Source organism: Mustela nivalis, assembly GCF_964662115.1.
Source record: "Mustela nivalis genome assembly, chromosome: 9".
Lineage (NCBI taxonomy): Eukaryota > Metazoa > Chordata > Mammalia > Carnivora > Mustelidae > Mustela > Mustela nivalis.
In genome coordinates this window covers 107442603-107460352 of record NC_139028.1, presented here as the reverse complement: position 1 = coordinate 107460352, position 17750 = coordinate 107442603, and the positions used below count along the sequence as shown (strand labels likewise).

Below are 17750 nucleotides of genomic sequence, written 5' to 3'. Positions count from 1 at the left end.
CTTGAAAGCCCCTCCTGTGTCAGGGTGTGCAGCTCAGGGCTGTAAACCTGAGTTGTCCCCAAGACGCTGGGGGATGTGTGTGCTCGAGATATCTGGAGGTGGTCTCTGGGCAGGGTCCTGCTTCGGGGGTTGTGTGGCTATGCGTGCGTGCATTTGGGGGTACATCTGCCTGTTTGTGGGACCCGTGGGTGTCAGCTGGCCTGCACGTGCTCCATAGCTCTGCACTGTGCAAGTGTGTGTGAGAGAGCGTGTGAGCGTGGGTGTGCACGTGATGGGCGTCCGTGGGTCTGTCTGGGCTGGTGGTGGTGGAAGTGGGGGTGGTGGAAAGAGGCACTGCTGTAGGCTTCTTCCTGAGGCTCACACACTCCTCTTGCTTTCGCTGTTCTGAAATAGCATCTGGACCAAAGGCCCATGAATATTTCACAACGATAATTCTGTGACCTGGACAGCCTGCTTCTGATTTCCCAGCATCCTCCCTCCCCCTGCCCAGTCCCCAGCAGCTCCTCCTCCAGCAGAGCTCTTGCCCCCCTAACCCGCTGGCTAGCTTCCTCAAAGCCAGCCTGACACGGGCTCCTGTGAGGCCCCAGCTCCCCCCCCCCCCCCCCCGTTCCTGGTTAGCTAGCTGTTTTCATTGTTCTCCCACTCACCCCTTAGTCTTGTCCAAGGTCCCCCTGCCTCAGGTCTTCCTGTTTCTGCCTCCTCTCCTTGCCATCCTTCTGACTTGCCTGGCCAGAGTCACAGGATCTCAGCATTCCTGCTCTCTGAGCCCTGGCATCCCTGCTCCCTCTCTTCCCATTCCCACCCCCCCCCCCCCCAGTCTTAATCCTAAATGTAAACCATCAAACTTCTCCCCAGTTGCTCTGATGAGGCTCACCCCTAACCTCTCTCTCAAGTTCTACTTCAGTCCGGCTCTTTCCTTCCCCAGGCCTCCTTAGCCCGACCTCTATCCCTCCCTTTCACATACTGGAAAGATGAAGCTTCAGATCCTACTTCAAGCCAGCAGGGTACCCCAACTTGGGATTCTTGTCCCTCTGGTCACATGAGGACCTTGGTCTCTCCTCTAACCTGCTTGCAGAGCTGCTTCTCTAACCCGGTCCATCCCACCTCACAGGAGCCAAGGGAAAGAGATCACTGATCTATAGGGTTGTTGTGTACTGTGTTGTGTACTGTGCAGGTTGTACACTGCATAAAGGCACACAGCCAAGAGGGCAAGTGTTTGTTGTGGTGTGGGGCTGGGTTGCCCTGAGGATGAGGTGCCTTTTTCAGATTTGTCCAAAGCCATGTTTGGGTTGGCTGTGCCCCTGGATGTCGGTTATTTCTCCTTGAAGGGTAAGATGGAAAATGCTCTTCCTTCCGGAAGGAACAAGGCCTGGGAGGGAGCCATTAACCAGGCTGGAGGCCTTCCCCAGCCTCAGCTCCTCAGGTGCCGGAAAACTCAGGGTGGTCTGTAGCTGCTTCTCCCGGACCAATGGGAAGCGAGGTGGTATCAGCACCCACTCTTGGCTGTCAGAATTCACCTGGCCTACTTGGGACTCCAGGGTCACTCCTCTTCCTCGGTCTTCAGCTTCTCATCATGGGGGAGCAGCACTCCAGGCAACAAGAAGCACTTTGGTTGCCTGGGAGGTATCCTCTTTCTCTAACCCTCTTGGCCCTGAGCCTGCTAGTTCTCATGGCTCTGATGGTTCTAAGCCCTCCTCCCACCTTTGGGGTCCTGAGCCAACAAATCTTACAGAAGAAGATAAAATAATAGAATTTTTTAATAAATTTTTTTTTTTTTTTTTTTCCCAAACAACTTCTGTTGATCTTCACCACACAGGGGCCACCGTGGAGAGGAAAGTTCCCTCCAGGCACCCTAAAAAGTGTCCCGGGTAGACTTAGGAGAAAAGTATTCCTCCAGTGTCGGGAGGTTGAGGGAGGCTAGGAGAAGCGGGGGCCTAGGGTTAGCCTGGCCCCAACTGAGGCATCCCTCCAAAGGGCTCCTAGGCGGGGCTCCCTTCCCGGGAGCTTCCAAAGGCTCTGCTGGTGGGCGATGCTCTGCAGACAAAGCCCCTCGGTGGGCGCTGGGAGAAGGGGTCGGCGGCTGCCTGGGGTGCCCCACCCCAGCCTTGGGGTGGCAAAGAGTTAATGGCCGGAGTTGGGGAGAACAGGGCTGAGCCACCGGGCGCAACCCAGTCCTGAGCCTGCAGCCCCGGAGGCAGGGAGAAGCGGCCGGTCCGTCCCTCGGGAGGGGAGAGGAAGGCTGCAGAGGCCCCGGGTGGGTGGGTGGGGGGATTGGAGAGCGGGGGCGGGCCGGGGGCGGGCCGAGCCGCCGCTGGGGGTGGGTGGGGGGAGGGGGACACACAGGCCTCTTCAGTCTCAGCACCGCAGTCAGAGGTGGTGGGGCGCCAGGAGCAGGAGGCAAAGCAGAGGGGTGGGCAGCCCGGCCGAGAGCGCGGGGCCGCGGGAGTCCGGGGGCGCCTGGCAGGCCGCGCCCGGGCACGTCTGCTCCCCCCGCTGGTCCTCGCCTCCGTAGCCCCCCCAGTAGTCGTCCTCCGTGGGCGCGTCCCCGCCCTGGCGCCCCCGCGGGTCTTCAGCGGGCAGGTCTCGGTAGAGGGTGGAGGGGTCGGCCGGCGGCGCCCCTGCCTCGGCCACGCCGTACAGGTGGTTGGACGAGCTGTTGCCGCGCGCGCGGCTGCCGGGCCGCGTGGGCGCCGCGGGCGGGCACGCCTGGAAGTCGGCCTCGCGGAGGGTGCGCAGGTCGCGGCCCTGGCGCTCCGGGGGGGTGGCGCAGGTCACGTCGGAGCTGGACACGCGCGCGCGCTGGAACCAGGCCCAGAGCGGCCGCGCGCGGCAGTCGCACGCCCAGGGGTTGGCGTTGAGCCGCAGGAACTCGAGCGACGGCAGGTCGGCCAGCGCCTCGCCGGGCAGCGAAGCCAGGCTGTTGTTGAACAGGTAGAGGATGGTGAGGCGGCTGAGGCCGCGGAAGGCCGCGCGGTGCACGCCCTGCAGCCGGTTCCCGTGCAGCAGCAGCCGGTCCAGGCTGCCCAGGCCGCGGAACACGTGCTCCGTGAGCAGCCGCAGGCGGTTCCCGTGGAGGAAGAGATGGCTCAGGTTGGCCAGGTCCGCGAACAGGTCATCCTGGGGTGGGGGTTGGGGAGAGAAGAAGAGAGTGGTCCTTAGAGGCACGTGGGGAGGAAGGGAAAGAGGGAGAGCATCGTGGTGGAACGCAAAGGGTTCGACTTTTTGATTCGGACGGTTCTGGGTTCGAATCCTGCCTCCCCTAACCTGTTGAGAAGTTAATGTGGGGGAAACAATGTAGTTGAGGCCAGTAGTTCTTAAACGTTAGTGCTTTGAATGCCCTGCAGAGCCCGGCGTGCTGTGCACAGCCCCTCAACTCCGACTTTCTGATCGAGCAGGTCTGCGGTGTAGCCACACGATCTGTTCCCAGGCGGTGCCGATGCTGTTCCTTAGGGGCCACACCTGGAGAATGAGAACCCCCGGCTTGCTTATGCCCAGACTTCCTGACTTCGAATCCTGGATCTCTCCGTCCAGACTGTGCCACTCTGGGCAAGTCTCCGTATCTCTGACTCAGTCTCTTCACCTGTAAGGTGGGCAGATTAAATGAAGCAACATGTATTAGGTGACTGAGAACAAGATTTCCATGAGATAGGCATTAGTGGGTTGGCGGCTGTTGTTAACTTGGCCAAGCCAGTAATCTCTCTAAGCCGGTTTCCTCATCTATAAAATGGGAATGAGTGTACGTCCTCCTGCGTTGGTGCTGAGGATTAAGGGAGACAATCCACACAAAAAGCAGATGGGTGAGGCGCTGGGCACAGTGCCTGGCACATTGGGATTCGGTCCAGTGAAGCCCACAGGCTCAGTAGTGAGAGCCCGGGGCTTCCGATCCAGCGTGCCCTCCTCCTGGCTGCAGAGGGCGGAGGGAGGGATCTGTGGGACCATGCTGGAAGGATACAGCCTGGGTGGGCACAGAGACCACCATCAATAAAAAGCGGTTATGGTGACGGTAGGGTCTTGGTTACAGTTAGGTCCACTCCTGTTCTTCTAACAGAGGAGTTTCCTGGGGCTCAAAAGTTCTGCTGTTCTACTTCCACAGGCTATTAAAGGGACCAGGTGTCAGCGACACCCACCAGAGGGAGGGGGAGGGGAAGGAAGCCTGCTGTTTGATGCCCTCCATCACTGGCCCCCTTCAAGGGCTGTCCCACCTGCCTGCCGGGGGTTGGGGCGTCCCAGAATCAGGCCTTGTTAGTGCTGGACGGATCCTGGACGGTGATCCAGAATGAATGGGGGTGCGGGAACAGGTGTAGGTATGCTTCCTGGGGGCAGGGAGCTGGATTCTGTCCCTTAACCAGCTCACCAGCTTGGTGGTGGTCAGCCTGACTCGAATAGTGCTTCCGGGTCCACTGGTCCAGCCGCTTTTTAGAGAGGAGAGCACTGAGACCCAGAGAGACCAAGGGCTTGCCTGAAAGGGGCCCAGAGCCCCAGTACCGAGGTCCTCCCCTCTGTGGAAGATACCCCTGTGGTGAGCAGGCCCAGAAGGCCTGGTTCTTAGGGATGAGAGCATCGCGGCACTGAAGCCTGCACACCCCTGGGTGCTGTTTCCCACCCTTTCCTGGCTGGGGGATGATCCCGCCCTTCCCACCTAGGAGCCCGGAGGCAGGCTCGCAGGTGGGGGGAGGGCGTTGACTCCCAGCCCACACCCACAGCCTCCACCTTCCTGTGCTCCTGCTTTTCTCGCCCCCTCCCATCTGCCTTCCGCCCTCTCCGCTGCAGGAACTGAGCCTGCCAAGAACCCTCCTCTTGGCCACATTAAGATCCGTCCCCTCAACCTTCTCGGCTGTCTCTGACACCAGCGTTCTCTGCCCGCTGCTGCCCCCACCCTGTGTCCGGCGCAGTGGTTCTCTCCACGCCTGTGGCCTCAGCCTGTCCCAGCTTGGCCAGGCCCCCGTGTCCTTCTCTTCCTGGCCCCCAGGGAGTACGCTCTGAAACCCTTCCACTCACACCTTGTTAGGGTTTTCCTTTTTTATGGAGTGTCAGCCAAGGTAGGACACCCAGAGATACCTGGTCAGGATCAACAAGGGGTGGTGGTGGTGGGGGGGTTAGAAGCAGAGGTCACCAGCACTCTTGGGACTTCCTGAGGTCAGGAAGCGAAGACCGAAGACCAGACACCCCAGAAATTCAGATGCCTTTGATCCACAGCCCCAATTTGATGGTGACAGAATCCCTTGATCTCAACTCTTCTACTTCCCCCTCTTCCCTCTTGCGAATGTCCTGGCCCTCCCCCTCGCTGAGCCTCCATCGGGGTCCTTACCCCTCCCTTCGTCCCAGCTGTTGCCAGATGCCGGGTCACTTCCTGGGCTGCAGCTCTCAAATGCGGGCCTTCCTCTCTCCCCATTAAAACATTCTCTGTGCATTAATAAGCTCTTGACTGTCACAGCCCTCGCCCTCCCCACCCTGTGCCCCCCCCCCCCCCCCCCCCCCGCCCTGGGCTGAGAGCGGCTGCTAAAGTCATCCACTTCCATTTCGAAAACCACATTTCCCTCACTTCCCTGCAGGTCGGTTCACAGCTCTCTGCATCCACTTGGAATCTCAACGCCGGATCCCTGCCCTCCCCGACGCCTCCCCTCCAGGCCCCAGAGCACCCAGCATCCTGCTCTTCACCTTGCCTCCTTCCACCCTCCCGGCTCCAGTCTCTGGCACCAGCGGCTGGGCTGTGTGACCTTGGGCAGCTCCACAACCTCTCTGAGCCTCAGGTCTCTTCATCTATGAAGCAAGGGACTTGAGAGCGTTGATCATTAAGATCTAGCCTCATCTGATATTTATGAGTAAGTGAGTCCTGGAGTGTATCTCATTCATTCAGCAAAGCCGTATTGAGTGTCTGCTCCGTGCCAGGCACCCCCACTCACAGGGCTCACCAATCTCTGCCAGGTGTCACCGTCATCGTCGGCGTCAGAGCCGGCGCTGGGTGCCAAGCTCTGTGCTGCCCAGACCCCACATAGTAATTGAATCATCCCAGCCCCACGAGGCTGATAATATTATTGCGTCCCTTCCGGAGAACAGGAGAGGAAGGCCCCCAGAAGGCAAATGACTTGCCCAGGGTCCAACAGCTCCATGTGCTGGAATGCGGGCATGAACTCCGGAGTCAGCCAGACCTAGGCCGGTTCTAGGCTGCGCTCCTAAATGTCCGGGTGACCTCACACCGGTTGCCTGGACCTCACCGAGGCTCAGTGTCCTCGGCGGTGGAGGAAATGATGCTTGCTCTGAACCACACACATCGCTGAGCCCTTTTCAGGCAGCATCGACTTTAACCCTCACAGTTCGCCTCTGAAGTGCAGGTCGTTTTCTCCGCTTTATGGATGGGTCTGTGGAGGCTCAGAGAGGCGAAGGAACGCCCGGAGCCACAGGGCAAGCCAGAGGTGGGCCTGGGATTCACACCCAGCTCTGCCTGCTTGCGAAGACTGCCCTTATGCACCATACGGGCTGTCATGAGTGAAGGAGAGAACCGTGTCTCTGTCACCTGGTTCTAGTCATAGGAAATAAGCTCTAGGAGGGCAGAGACGCTGCTCCTGCTCACTCTTGAAGCCCTGGCACCCAGAACACCACCTGGCATGGAGACTGCGCTCTGGCGCTCCATACGCTGATGAAGGAACGCCCCCTGGTACGGTGCCTGGTCTACAACAGACAGTTCATGAGAAACTCCGCCCTACCCCACCTCCACCTTCCTGTTTCTGAAAAGCTGTGGCGCCTCGCCCCCTCCAAAGCTCCCCTCTCTGGGCTCCCCTCACCTGCTGGTACCATCTCCCGGCCTGGTTCTTTCCCTAGGCAGTCTCCTGGCAGAGGCAGCTCTTTCTCCTCCCTGCAGGGGCTGGTGCAGAGATGCTCCCTTCCCCTGAGGCCCTGAGGGCCCCTCCCACCCCCACCCACCATTCACACCACGGGGTGCAAGACAGCACTTCCCCTTTCAGAAGGACCCCCGTCCTCCCGCGCCCACCCAAGGTCTCCTTGGCCCAGACCCTGCTTGAGCCCAGGCCTGAGAGACGGAAGGCCTGGTCGTCCTGACCGATTTATTCTGCACTGACCTACGTGCTTTATAGACACAAACTCATTGGCTTTTCGTAGCCATTCCTTGTGGAAGATCTTGTTTTTATCTTTCCCATTTTAAAGATAAGGATGGGGAGGCAACTTGCCTCAAGTTAAGTAAATCGAAAAACAGCGGAGCAGGGATTCAAACTCAGGCACTCTGGCCCCAGATCCATCCTCCTGAACAACTAATGTGTGTTGGTAAAGAGGTCAGGGTGTCAGTAGGAGTTACTGTCCAGCTACGAGCAGGAATAGGACCATGATAGCCACCCGTGTGCAGGGGTCTCTGGGCTAAATTTTCAGCCTCACAGAGCGTCTTAGGTAAATGTCAGGTACTACCTTGGTCACCATTTTACAGACAAGGACATGAAGATGGACAGGTCGAGTGATTTGTCTGAACACATACAGCAGCCAGAGTTTGAGCCTCGGTTGGGCAGGCTCCAAAGTGTGTCCTTTCAGAGCCCAGCCCACACCGCTGTCCTTCCTGCCCTGCTGACGGAGCCTGGGGGAGGGGTCCAAGGGATGGACATTCCTAAAATGTCATCAGACGCCAGAGGCTGCGGCACCATGGGCACTAATGGGTTGTGTGGCCCCAGGAACTTCCTTCCATTCTGTGTCCCTACTGCCCCTAACGGTCCCCTACAACCAGGCGATTTTCGCCATGAGACGCGAAACCCCCAGTCACACGGACAGTGGTTTAAGAGAACTGATGCGTCGAGGCCTGCTGTCTACAAAATCTTTGGGGCCCCGGGCCGCCGCATCCTTGCTTCCTTGTCTGTAAGGAGACAATCTCCAACAGGGAGGAAGACGTGAGATGAGGGGGCTGAATATACTTTGTAAACGCTGAGGTGCGAGGCAAATTTAGGAAGCAAAGGAAAGGGAGGGAGTATTCTGGGACCCGCTCGTGGCCTCAGTATCCTCCATGAAGATGACCCAAATCTCCAGGATCGGGTCCAAGACGGGCTGTTTCACCAAGGCCAATGTTAAATGAGGCTTGTTTCTCTTTTTAAAATAGTATTTTAACAAGCATTTACATAGTGCTTACCGCATGCCAAGCACTATTCTAAGTGCTTTACAAATTATTCATGCACTGAATGCTTATAAAACCCCTAGGAGATGGGGGGCTGTCGCTGCCCCTGTTTTACAGATGGGAAGACTGTGGCTCAGGAAGGTTGAAATTTGCCACGTGCTTGTAAATGATACCAGAGTCGATGCCTGTATAGTCCTTAGCACAGGGCCAGACACACAGTGTGCCTCCTAAGTAGTAGTGGTTGCTACGATAACCATTGTTTAGGCAGTAATGGTGGCCACGGCAGACTCCTCCAGCGGGGTCTGCATTTTTCTTCTTGTCTTTCTCCCCCCCAGAATGTTATCTCGGAAGGCAAGGAGCTTTGTCTGTTTATCTCCCTGCTGTCTCCCTAGTGCCTCGCGCGTAGTGGGTACTTCAAACACTGGTCAGGCTACTACTGCCCGCATCATCGGCACTGACCTGATGTGCACATCAGTATATTGGTGAAACCAGGCAGGCTCCAGACCCAGGGTGGGGAGGAGCAAGGGCCTTCCAGGCTTATGGGGCAGGAGGACGGGAAGAATTTAGAGGTCCTTGCCCCCTTCCAGCCAGAGGCTGGGTAGCCCAGGGAGGAATTTCTTCCAGAGTGGTTTGGAGGGTGTGTGATTGCTTCCTGGGGAAATAGAACGGGAGGATCTGGCTGTCAAACAGTCAGCATAACAACAACAATAAACAATATTTAGATCAATGACAATAACAATAAATAGCAATTACTGTTATTCCTTCCGTTTCCAGAGCATCCATTTTCCAGCTACTTAACCGCTCTTCACCCTTTTCTTTTCCTTCTTCCCTTGCGTGGGGACGCCAGGTTTGGGGGAATCTGGAAGATTAGGACTCCCCCTTGTCCCAATACCCAGTGAGCTGGAGAGAGGTGGAACCTTCCGTGGGGGCATAATTACAAGGGCTCTGCCCTCTTGCTCCTCCTCCCCGTGACGTGATGTGGGAGGGCGTAGGGGTGGGTGAGAAAGGCAGCCTCCAAGGCCTCCAGGCTGGGTGCCTGGGGAAAGGCAGAGTCCCCCGAAGGCACACGAGGGACAGAGACGCGTACATACACCCAGACAGACATGGGGGAGTGTGCAGAGTGGGCGTGTGAAGGGAGACAGACAGAAGAGGCAGAAGAAGACAGATGGGGGAGGCAAGTCAGTGAGAGAGGCAGAGAGGGACAGAAAGGGATAGACAGACAGACGGACGGGCAGAGGGAGACAGATGGGGGGTTGGAGAGTTAGGGAGAGAGGCAGCGAGGGACCCAAACAGGCAGAGACTGGAAGATATGAGGAGATATAAGATATAAGGAGAGAAAATAAAAGCCCCTAGTGAGAGAGAGAGAGGAACAGAGACTCAGGAAAGGGGCGGGGAACTGGAGAAGCTTTGGCAGAAAGGGGGTCCCCCTGCGCCCTGGGGCAGAGGAGCCCAGGGTCCGGGGGAGGGCAGGGCGGCCCCAGCAGACGTGCCCGGAGCCGGCTCACCTGGAGGTGGAGCAGGCTGTTCTCCTGGAGGTAGAGGTACTGCAGGCTGACCAGGCCGCGGAAGATGTTGCCGGGCAGGCTGCTGAGCTGGCAGCGGTACAGGTGCAGGGACTGCAGCCGCTCCAGGCCCTGGAAGGTGTCGGGCTCCAGAGAGCGCAGGTGCCGGTTGTCGCCGAGGTCCAGCTCCTCCAGGGCCTGCAGGTGGCGGAAGGTGCCCGGGTAGATGGTGGAGAGGTTGTTGGAGAAGAGCCACAGGGTGAGCAGGTTGGGCCCGAAGGTGCCGGGCCGCAGCGTACGGATGAGGTTGTTCTGCAGGAAGAGTCGCTGCGTGCTGGGCGGCAGGGACAGCGGCACAGAGGAGAAGTTGTTGGCCTGGCAGCTCACGGTGGGCGGGGACGAGTAGCAGGTGCAGAGCATGGGGCAGCTGGGGGCCGCTGGGGGCAGGGCCAGGAGCATCAGCAGGAGGCAGGCCGAGGCGGGACCTGTGGGAGAGGGAGGCCGGGTGGTTCTGGGCAACCCCTCCCTCAACGCCCCCCCCCTCCGGCCCCCGCGGCCAGGCCTGCCAGCCAGGGGCCTGCCCACACACCCCAAAGGGCAGCGCTCCTGGGGGAGAGGGGTTGTGGGTGCAACCCTCAGGGACGCAAGAGTCCCTGACCCGTGGCTGAGTTTTGAGGCTCCTGGTCTATTAAAAAATAAAGAAATACCAAGAGGACACTGTGGAAAGCAAGGTTTGCCCATGTAACTGCCAGGGCTCTCCGGCTCCGGACGGTCGGCCCCTGATGGTTCTTGCTTCTACCGGGCAGCCCTGTAAGATGTCTTATTTAGGATGTTTAGCAGCACCCCGATCCTCTACCCACTAGGTGCGAGCAACACCTGCCCCCAGGTTATGATAACCTAAATGTCTCCAGACATTGCCAGATGTCCCCTGGGGGGCGAATCGCCCCCATTTGAGAACGGCTGGAACTAAATTGAGAATCTTCGTGAATCTAAGGCTTGTGAAAAATGGCCCTCAGGTTGCCCCGGTGTCCGGCCTTGCCGAAACCCCCCATGCCTGCAGCCTCGCCCCTCATCTTCCAGCGGCTTTCATCTTGGAAGAACCAGGGCCTGTCCAGGCTGGAAGGGCCCTGGGGGACCAGGGGTCAGTTCTAACTGGGCCAGCAGACACCTGCAACAGAATCAGGCAGGTGGTCCTGGAAAGCAGGCAGAATCAGAATTTCTGGGGTGACAGCCTGGGAATCTGCATTTCACACCACAGGCTCTCCTCATTCAAAGTCATCAAAGTCACTTAAAAATAATATGTTTTTCAAAGTAACTTTTGGATGATGGAAATAGTTCAGCTTCCTTATGATACAGATGGAGAAGCAGGCCCAGGGAGCCCCAAGAGCCTGGGGCTAAAGGGCTGTGGCTAGGCCTCTGTATCCCTGCGCTGTGGTACGGGTGCAGGACCCCCCAACCATCCCTGTCCCCGGCCTTCTGCAGCTGATGAGCTTCCGAGCTGGATCTAGCTTGCCCTCTGCCCTTTATCATGATTTCCAGACGAGTCCTGGGATTTTCTCCTGGCAAATTTGCCTGGGGAAAGGGAAGCCGACACCCCATAAACCGGGCAGTGATTCCCTGGGCACACACTGATGAGAACCTTCTGCTTCAAGGAATGTGTTAGCCCCATGAGGGCAGGGGGAGGGGCGGGGGACAGGTCCTTGGACCCCGGACCCGAGATCCTGGGGCTCTGTGGGTTTCAGAGACTCCAGAGGAAGGACGGAGGGTCTGTGGCTCTGAGTGGTTCTTGCACTCCAGAGGTGGCTGTGTGTGAATGTGTGTGTGTGCTTATACACGAATGTATGATTGTAGGGACGGGTGTGAGTGCTGCTGAGCCGTTGGGTGTTCATGGCACCGCCGGTCTGAGTGTGGCATGGACAGCACAGATACCCTGCTGTGCCTTCTCCCTGGGTTGTTGGGGGGGACACCCCTTGCCTGGTGTGTGTGGTGTTCCCACTCCTTGCTCTGGGTGCCACCCCAGCTCTGACCGGGCCCCTCCTCGTGCCCTGCGGCGCGAGCGTGTGCCGGCTGTCCTCCGCGTGTGTGTGAGTGCGGCCCCGTGCGTGTGTAGGCTGGGTGTGATGTAATAACTCAGTGACACAGCGGCTGCTGTTCCGTTCCTTCACACCACCTCCGCGTTTCTCGGCCCTTCTCACCCCTCCCCCGTGCGGCGTTTCACGATTACTTTCTCCTCCCGAGTTTTTCTCAGAGCCACGTGGGGTGGAGGGGCACGTCTCTCACCCCTTCCTCTGAACCAGGCAGAGGTGGGGAGCGGGAGTGCAGCAGGGAACCCTGGGTGGGTTTCGTGAGGCCTGAGGTTTGGGCCTTAGAACGGGAAACTTCAGAGCTGGAAAGGTCCTCCATGTGTTTCCAGTTCTTGTTCTATGCAAGGGACATGGGGCTCAGAGAGGGCAAGGAGCTTGCCCAAGGTCACACAGCAAAGTGACTGATTGGGCAAGGACCAGAAAGGATTCTCCTGATGCCTGGCCAGGACACTTCTCTGTAGCAGTCACCCTCTGAGCTTGCTTCTCTGAGGACTTGACACCAGAGGAAGTCAAATCCTTTTCTGATCCTTAATCCCACCCCTGATCCACAAGCTCACGAGAGTGTGAGCTCTAAAGGCCAGCAGCCCTCCAGAGGATTACGGAGCTCTTTGCCCCAGCCTCTAGGGCTGACTGGTACCCCAGAAGGGACAGCGGGAAGGACGTGTGGTTCCGGAGCTCTCCAGATTCTGGGGCCACTCCCTGGCCCCCGGGTCCCTTCCAGCCTGGGGACCAAGCCTACGGGGGTTGACTTGCAACTCTTTGGCTCTCTGCTTGCCCACAGCAGCGGGCTCCTCTCCTCTTTCCCCACGCCCCCTCTGGCTGGTCCCCACATCTACGCCCACCGGGGCCCACTGCCCCACGTCCGAGATGGTGTTCCCTACAGGCTCTTTGAGGAGGGGCCCTGAGCAGGGGGCCCCTCCGTGACAGCTGCTGCGTAACAGTGACTCTGTTGCCATTTCTGGCCCTCTCCGCCGTGCAAAGCAGCTGTAACCCAAGGAGCCTCATCCATAATTCAGGCTGCGGCTCTCACTGGAGGCGAGGAGGAGGGGAAGATGGGGGGCTCTGGGTTTCTCTGCCCCCAGGCCTGGCTGGAGCGCTGCTGGGCAGAGGCAGTGGGGGCTGGTGAGCCATGCCACTCTCTCCCTCCTCCGCCCTTAGTCCCTGCCCGGCGTGTGCCCTTTTCCTTCTCCACCCCCTGCTGCCCACGGCTCCTCACCATCACTCCTTCCCTCCAGGCCTTGTCTTTTCTGTCTCCCTGAGGACCACATGTCCACTCCCAGCCCCCATCTTGTGACTCCCTGGCAAAGACCAGGGCAAGATGCAAAGTGTTGGAGCCAGAAGGGGGGGGTACATCCATGGCCTTCAAGGGCAAACCCCCATCTTATTTCACAGGCAGAACCGCTAAGGGCTGGAGAGGGGAAGGGTCAGTTTTGGAGGAAGCAGCTCAGGCCTCCTGATCCGGATCTCTGACAGTCTGCCTTCAGTATCTTTCTCGAAGCCTTCATTTTGCTGCTTCCTCCTTCTACAGGCTGAGGAGAGCCCCTGTGACAGCCTCCCCCCCCCCCCCCCCCCCCCCCGGCTCTTGGCTCACCCCATCCTCTCTCTTTCCTCCTCTTCCTTTTTTCTAAAGTCAGCAGGTGATGGCTAGAGCCGCAGGGGAGCGCAGAGCAAGCATGGGCCGAAGCCCTCTGTCGCGAAGCACCTACTGTGTGCCAGACTTTGTCTTACTCCACGGCCTTCCGCAGAGAGTATAACAGAGTGTAAGCCCATGGAGTAATATTATTGCCTCCAATCTGCAGCCCAGGCGAGGGATGCTCAAGCATAGAGATGCCTCAGGTCGTGCAGCTAGTATCCGGTGGAACCAGACCAGTCCATGTCAGAAGAGACTCTCTGACCTTTCTCTGGGAGACCTCACATCATCCACAGAAACCACACTGAGTGTGACAATCACTGCCCTTGAGGTAAAGGGAGACAGAAAGTGCACGCAGGTGCACGGGGCTGGGCCATCCATGAGGCTGTTGTGGGGATGGAGGAGCAAAGAAGGGACCCAGACTCTGGGCAACTTTTTTCTTCTGGGCTTCAGCTTGTGGCTGCTCTAAGGGACAGCCCGTTTGGGAGTCAAAAAGGAATGACCAGTGTCCAGGAGATGTGGCTAGGATTGACCTACGGACAGAGTGGAGAGAGGCCAGAATAAGGTATCGATCCCGGAAGGCTGAGGTGCCCAGAGCCAAAAAGTATCCATTCACCGAGGGACCATTGTCAAGGACTCTGGACAATCAGCCTGCAGTCCCAAGGCTCAGAAGCAAGGTTCTCACCCCAGTAGCCACCTTTTAGTCCACAGGCTCTGGTGAAACAAGGAGCTTGGGGAGGAGGCAGGTGGACTCCGGGCGGAGGGCAGGTGCCAGGGTGCTGCTCTGCTGGGCGGAGGGGCCCCTGGGAAAGGTGCTCCCTGGAAGGGGAGTCAAGGGCCCTGGCTCTGAAGGAAGGACACGGGGTCCCAGATGAGCAGCAACAGCTCCACACCCAAAAGGCTGGGGAAGGGCTAGGGCCTGGCAGGCAGCTGCTGAGGGGGCAGGGGCTGAGGAGGTGGGAGCCTGGAGCAGAATGGAGGTGGTGGCGACACTGGTGACGCAGGGGCCTGGGGAAGCACTGGTGCGGTGACGGAGGTTTAGAGCTGCTGCAAACAGCTTCTCACTCTGCCAGAATGTAACACCCCAAAATAAGCAGCCACCGTGGTAGCGGTGGCAAGATCCGACGACGGGGCCCAGAGATATAAATGGCAGCATGCAGCCAGCCGGGGTGCCCAGCCTTGGAGGCTGCCAGCCCACTCGAATGTACTCACCCTTTCCCCCCTCACAGCCGCCCCCAAGGCCCAGAGCTCAGAGCCCCCCAGGCTGGCCCAGCGACCGCTCCCTGAGAGAAGGGAGGTGACAAGCAGGCGCTTTGGGAATGGAGGATGCGCTTCCCACGTGGAAGTGGTTACCAGAAGCCTCTTTGTTTCATCCCTGGGCAGAACCCCCCTGGTGCCTCTCTCTCCAATCTTGTCCTCTTCCTCCTCCTCCTCTTCCTTCCCAGCCCCCAGCCTGTCTCCCCTCTGTGGTTCCCTGTCGCCAACCCTAGCGCTCATCCTTGACCCCCTTCCTGGCTCCTGACACCCCAGTTCTATCCGCCAGCCGCGTCCCTCTCTGGTTTTTAGGCTTCGTTCTTCCCACTCCCCTTTCCTCCCCAGTCTCCAGAGCCCCAGCCCTCCCCTCCTCTATCCCATTACCCACCCTGCCTTCCGGATTCTGGGCTCCTCTCCCTCACCTTCTCTCCACCGCTCTGGGCATCTGGTCTGTCCTCACGGGCGTCCCGTTTCCCTCCATGCTTTTCCCGTCTAACCTTCACTTTTCTTTCTCCTCTGTCTTTCTCCTTCCTCTAGCCACTTTCTCCATCATCCACTGCTTCTTGCTCCCCACCCCTCTCTAGGACCCCTTCCTCACCCCACCCCCAATCTCTGGTCCACACCCTAGTCTGTCACTCAGTCCATGGAACTATCCCCCTTACTAGCGCCCTCCATCTGTCTTACTAGGCAGGGCCGTTTGGAATTCCCTCCGAGCCTCCTATCCTCCCAGCCAGCCCCCTACCAACACCCTCTGCCTTCCCAGGTGACTGGAAAGTGCTGAGGCACCGGGCACGAGGAGTTGCTGAGTCGGCGCTTCCCCAGCCGGCCAGAGTCCTCAGCGTCCCCCGGAGCAGGTGGAGCCCGGGCCGGGTCCGCCTGCTCCAGCGTCCCCCCCTCGGTCACGAGCTACCCGCGCCTCCCAGCAGGCTCCGAGCCGGGTGCGCTCCTCCAGCCCGCATCCCTGGGCGCGGGGGCGGGGCCCCAGGCTAACCTCTCCCCCTCCCCAGGCAACCCCCCACCCCCACAGCGGCCCCACCCTCGCGCCCTGGGGGAGGGGGCACCCGGCTCCCCTCCCCTGGTTGCCCTCCGCCCACCAGCGGGCTGGGGTCCCTACCTTGCAGCAGGCGCCCGAGCCCGGGCAGCATCATGTCTCGACGCTCGGGGGAGGGGGCGGCGGGGGGAGGGCGCTCCCACTCGCTCCCTGAGCCCGCCGGACGGACGGCGGGGACTCCGCGGGTCTCCGGGAGGGCCCGGGAGTCCCCAGGCTGTGTGGCCCGGCCGCGGCGCTCTATCCTGCGCCCCCCGGGCTGCGGGCCTCGGGAGGAGCCATCGGCCCCGACGGGACGGGGCGGGGCGCGACGGGGCTGGGAGGGCTGGAGCTAGCCGTCGACGCCCGGTGCCGGCGCCCCCCAGCAGTGCAGGCAGCGCGCGAGTCCGTCAGTCCGTCGGTCCGTGCGCCCCGGCTGCTCGCCGAGGGAGAGTGGGGACAGCGAGGATGCTCTTCCCAACCACCCCCACTCCTTCCCGCACTCGCTGGCTCCTCCCTCGCTTCCTAGCTAGCCGGCTTAACCCTCTCCTGGCCACTAGGAGGCGGGAGCGGCTCTCTAGCCCCCTCCATCCCGGCCCCCTCCCCTCCTTGGGGAACCCGGAGGACGTTGTTCGATCGCCTTCGCGGAGCCACGCTTCGAGAGAAATCCTCTCCTGGGGGCGGTGGGGGAGGCGGTGCAGTAGTGTGAGGGAGCTCCGCGGACTTGGCCAGTTCCCCCTCCCAACTTTCCTGGAGGAGATGGGCTCCCGGGTCACCTCCCCCTCCTGCCGTGTCCCCGGCGCCAATGTCCGGGCCTCCACCGTTTCTCTCCCCTAGATTCCACCTTTCCTTCCGTTCCCAGACCCCAAGCCCAGAGTGTGCGCGACTCTAAGAATAGAATATGCAAGAGTTTGCGTGTGCAAGGCTGAGTGCCTATGAGCGTGCACGCGCGCACAAGGACCCTTGTGCAGGTGTGACTCTAGAGTGCTTGCGCGCTACCTTTTAAATGGGCCCGCGGAAGGGGGGAGGGCACGCGAGTGTGGGAATGGGTAAGCCGCTGAGTGCCCACCAGCGTGCGCGTCTGCACGGGTGGGAACCGTGAGGTGTTCGAGAGTTTGGCGCGAGTGAGCTTGGGATGGTGGCACGGGGATATGTGCCCCGGGTGTGTGCGTGTGCCCCTTAACGCCCTGGTGAGCGGGTGCAAGTTTGGGTGTGAGCGCGAGTGTGTGCATTTTTATCTGTATGTGTGATGTGTCCTGAAGGGACTATCTCATCTCCCGCGTGGGGAGGAGACCGTTGATTTCACTCGAGCTTCTTCTTCCTCCAAAAGAGGGGTGCATTCTGATCTCGTCGGGGTCCCTCCTGCCTCTCGCCGCCGCGTTCGAGGCGATACCAAACGATTCGTGACCTAAGCGTCTCCTTACAAAGGCGGCGGTGACGGTGACCCCGGCCGAGACCCAGCCCGGGGCGCCCGGCATCCGGCCCCCAGAGCCGCCGCGGCTCCGGACAGGCGCAGAGCCCTGGGGGAGGGCGCTTCGGGGACGGCGGCCTTGCGGCACCCGCGGGGCTGGAGCTGCGGGAGCGGCGCGTGCAGCCCAGGCCGGGGCCCTCTGCGCGCGGCCTCACCCGAGGAAGCGCGAGAGCCCCGGGCGGTCGCTCCCGGGAGCACTGAGAAGCAAACCCTAGCCCCGTTGCCTCGCTCTCTGGTTCCTCCTGCCCTGTCGGTGCCTGAGTCCATCCCGGCACCGCGCAGACAGTCGGCGCTGTATAAATGCCGGTTCCTGTTTCCCATTCATTCTCTGCTGCACTCGTGGTCGCTCATGCTTCTCTGGCTCTCGTTCGATTTCTCTCACTTTCTTCCCCCACCCTTATTCATATTTGTAGTCTCCGTCTATCCGTTCCACCTCCCGCCCCGTTCTCCCCCCCCCCCCTCCCCTCGCCTCTCCCTGTCATTTCCTATCTTGATGCACCTGTCTCTCTCTCTCACTGTTCCTCCGTGTCCCTGTCGCCTCCGTTCCGTCCTGTGACTCTCTGCCTCTCGGACTCTACATCTCTGCGTCTCTTGTCTCTTTCCCGGTGTGTGTCTCCCTCCCCGCCTCACCCCCACCCCACCCCACGCCATTTCTCCCGCTGGCTCCCGGCCTTC

At 60.0% G+C, this 17750-nt stretch overlaps 1 protein-coding gene across 1 annotated transcript; it reads right to left on the bottom strand.

Moving 5' to 3' along the window:
• Nucleotides 1-1747: 1747 nt before the first annotated feature.
• RTN4RL2 (reticulon 4 receptor like 2) lies at nt 1748-16098 on the bottom strand. The gene is made up of 3 exons (XM_082747756.1): nt 15692-16098; nt 9613-10094; nt 1748-3117 (listed from the first exon to the last, which is right to left on the bottom strand). The coding sequence occupies exons 1-3, from the start codon at nt 15723-15725 to the stop codon at nt 2368-2370; spliced, it is 1266 nt and encodes a 421-aa protein (XP_082603882.1). The 5' UTR covers nt 15726-16098; the 3' UTR covers nt 1748-2367.
• Between the last annotated feature and the right edge of the window lie 1652 nt (nt 16099-17750).